The sequence below is a fragment of the Ylistrum balloti genome, unplaced genomic scaffold (assembly GCF_031769215.1).
Source record: "Ylistrum balloti isolate Yb309-2 unplaced genomic scaffold, AGI_CSIRO_Ybal_v1 Utg370076, whole genome shotgun sequence".
Taxonomy (NCBI): Eukaryota; Metazoa; Mollusca; class Bivalvia; order Pectinida; family Pectinidae; genus Ylistrum; species Ylistrum balloti.
In genome coordinates, this window is record NW_026782115.1 from 78,261 (window position 1) to 81,554 (window position 3,294).

The 3,294-nt window shown below is 35.8% G+C and overlaps 1 protein-coding gene across 1 annotated transcript; it reads right to left on the reverse strand.

The window, feature by feature from the left end:
* Positions 1-784: 784 nt before the first annotated feature.
* On the reverse strand, positions 785-3,022 carry LOC132549735 (alpha-(1,3)-fucosyltransferase 7-like). The gene is made up of 2 exons (XM_060213690.1): positions 1,946-3,022; positions 785-1,732 (listed from the first exon to the last, which is right to left on the reverse strand). The coding sequence occupies exons 1-2, from the start codon at positions 2,975-2,977 to the stop codon at positions 1,697-1,699; spliced, it is 1,068 nt and encodes a 355-aa protein (XP_060069673.1). The 5' UTR covers positions 2,978-3,022; the 3' UTR covers positions 785-1,696.
* Between the last annotated feature and the right edge of the window lie 272 nt (positions 3,023-3,294).

The following is a 3,294-nucleotide window of genomic DNA, read 5'->3' on the forward strand; positions in this document are numbered from 1 at the left end:
TGTATGTATGTATGTATGTATGTATGTATGTACGTACGTATGTATGTATGTATGCGTGTACGTATGTACGTATGCATATATGTAGGTATATGTGTATGTATGTGTGTGTGTATGTATGCACGCAGTATTACATGTATGCTGGTATGTATGCACATTTCACTATGTATAATGTATCTGATTATTTGCAGACAATATGTAACAATGTATCCGATTGTATCTGATGATTGACCTCCTGTTACACACTTATGGTATGTCTGGAGTGATTAATAAAACTTGAAAACAACGAGAAGGCTGTGGGATGATCGTTTAAGTCTTGATGTAACCGTGCGGAACAAATGTCAACGCTGTACAGGTAGTATTATCACAATGACATCTATGGTGGAAAGCACGAAGCATATACCCCACCCAGTCACGTTATCCTGTCAAACAAGTCGTTATTCAATCCCTTCACTGACTGTTCAGCAGACTGACTGTTTTTACATGTTTCCTCTGAATTAGAATACAAATAATAAAGATGCGAATTTTGAGTGTTGACATGTTAAGTACGTCAATTCAGACCGAAGTGTCTCTCATACATGCTGTAGCGTACTTCCTTGAAGTTTTTCATGAGGTCCTGTTTCAGGTCAATTCAATACACGCCGGGTAAGACTGGTTCTGGTTAGCTCTATGGCAGCCTGGGCAGCTTTTCTTTATAGGTGTTCGGAGCATAGTGACATATTTCTGCAGAGTTCATAGGATAAAAAGAAAACAAGAAAATAGATAAACTTTCATTTAATGTGCAAAATCTTTCGAGCGAATCGATTATATAATAAACATTTATTGTACAACATAAAAGTTATACTTTGTTAATTCATTGAAATGGAATCTGTGAAGCAAGTCACACTCACTATCTTTGATGAAATAAGGAAATAAACCATACACACACAATCACACACTTTCAAATATATCATATAAATTCTTTATCTCTAGTTCCTTACCGTAATATAAGAAGGACAATTTTCATTTTTTTAGTCGAATAATAATCACTTCCTTACACATTGGTAAAATAACGTCCATTTATAAATGTACATGCTCTCGTTATCACATTTACTCTCGTACTTAATGTACAATCTAGTCATTTAAAAATTACATCAATATGTAAAAATATTCAACAAAACACGCTTAAATCAGACATGAGAAAATCACAGCATTACATTGTGTGTTTTCACAAAATTCATGCGTCATTCAATAACGATGAATACTGTAAGAAATCAGCCGATAATTACGAAATACTGTACGAAGTCATGAAGACTATAGGTAAAGAACCATGACATGCGGCCCTTAAACATCGCTGGCAAAAAATGTATACATGCTGAATGGAATTATGTTGTCAAAGGATGCAATATATCTAAAAGTCTAACTCTTAAATATGAGACTCACAACTTATCAACCAGCCCTCGTAAAACTAGTAGTGTTTTGTAGGAAAAGGGAAAAGACGGAAAGACGGGCGGACGACGGATTCCGCGGTATGACATAAGTTTTGTGGCATGTTCTTTCGGGGCAGGTGAGCTAGAACGGTGTTCCGACTATTCTGGAGTCCTTTCCTGACGACGAGGCAGATCGGTTATGATCTTTATGATTCTATGTAGATACTTTTTTAGTGCTGTCTGTTTTGCGAAATTACGTGTAAGTGTATATAGACTGTCTTGATGCATCATCACCAACGAAAAAAGTCTTTTATTCTTGAAAAAATCTGCAAAAATGAAAAAAAAAACACACATATAAATAGAAGATAATTTATATATAATTACTTACAGAATATAGTGTCAAAACACATCGTAAATGTTACATTACAAAATATGAAAAAATAATATTTTCTAATTTTGAAATCAATGTTGTTATTTTTAGAAATGCTGTTCATTTCATATATATATATACAAATCAAAAGGACTAATAGAGAACTTACATGTGTACGCCTACAAGTCTTCGTGTCATTGTGAATCCACCGGTATAAATCAGTGATTTCCTGGTCCCGTCTTGGTTGGTGTAATTTAGTGCAAAGTTCGATAGCAGCCATGGGTGTATCCAAACTTAGGCGATAGAGTTTCTTCCATTCAAAGTAACTGTTGAATTCTGTATCGTTGTTTGCAAGATAAATCAAATACCTACCTAGATGTGCAATGGAATCAAAGTCATGTAAATTTATAAAAGATTTCGGCGGTACAAGTTCTGTAATTGACGTTTCTTCAACCCATGGCCAATGGACGACAGGAATGACTTCGTCGCGAAGAGAGTTCCAAAACTTCTCGGTGATGTAATCCCTGCATATTGAATTCTCCAACGCAATCCTAAATCGATATTTGTTTGATCTACATATGTGTTCTGTTCCCGGACAAGGTAGCGATCCACAATTTCCATACTGATGTAGTTGGATGTAACGTCCAAGCTCTGACAGAATTTTCAGTCTATGTGCATCATCAGCACAGTTACTAACAATTGATGCAGCCATCATTGATCTGGTTGCTGCATAATTAATTGGCGTGTAATTCTTGCGTTCATCGTCAGTTAGCGGGATATATCGTCCGTAATAACTATGCACTGTTGATTCCGGTCTATACGTCATTGTCCAGTTAAACATACTGTTTATACGTTTCTTATAAACACTTGAAACTGCATTGAGAGGTGATTCTGCATTAGTTATAATCCATATTTGACTGCTTTCTCTGTATTCCGGAATCACACTATCTATATCACGTAGATGAAATACAACGGCATCTGCAAACTTTATTTTTGATTTATCTCCGGTAGCAATACATTTAAACTTACACTGTTGAAACGCTGTATTAAAATAATCCGCCCAGTTATGATCAGAGAAGAAGTAGGTCCATATCAACACAGTCTTCGATGTCTTGTTTATCCAATTTGATGTGTTGTGTATCAAAACAATAGGCTGATCCGTGGCATTCAGGTTATAGGAATAAAACCACATTTTCTCCATCACAATAACTATTAGTACGAATATAATAAACCATAATACACGCTTTCGAAGAGGTTTGATTTTCTTAATACCCATACAGACGTGTCCGGAATCAGATAGCAAGCTTCACTGCCACACAGAGCTCCTTTGTCCGTTGGTTATATATAGCACTACTAGCTTACTCACTCAAGCGGTTTAAGTATAAATATACGGTGGCCCATAATGGCAAACCAAATATCCATAACAAATTTAAATCTAGTTGTGTTAGTAGCACTCTCAGGTAGCAGTACACAGTTTCTCGGTGTGGCCATGGGTGATTTTTTTTGTTCATTAGATTA

Excerpts from the sequence above, each read along its gene's own strand:
- LOC132549735 (XM_060213690.1), bottom strand. The coding sequence starts at position 2,977 with ATGGAGAAAATGTGGTTTTATTCCTATAACCTGAATGCCACGGATCAG. Across the intron at positions 1,733-1,945 it reads AGACTTGTAGGCGTACACAT|ATTTTTTCAAGAATAAAAGA; the intron begins GTAAGTTCTCTA and ends TCATTTTTGCAG.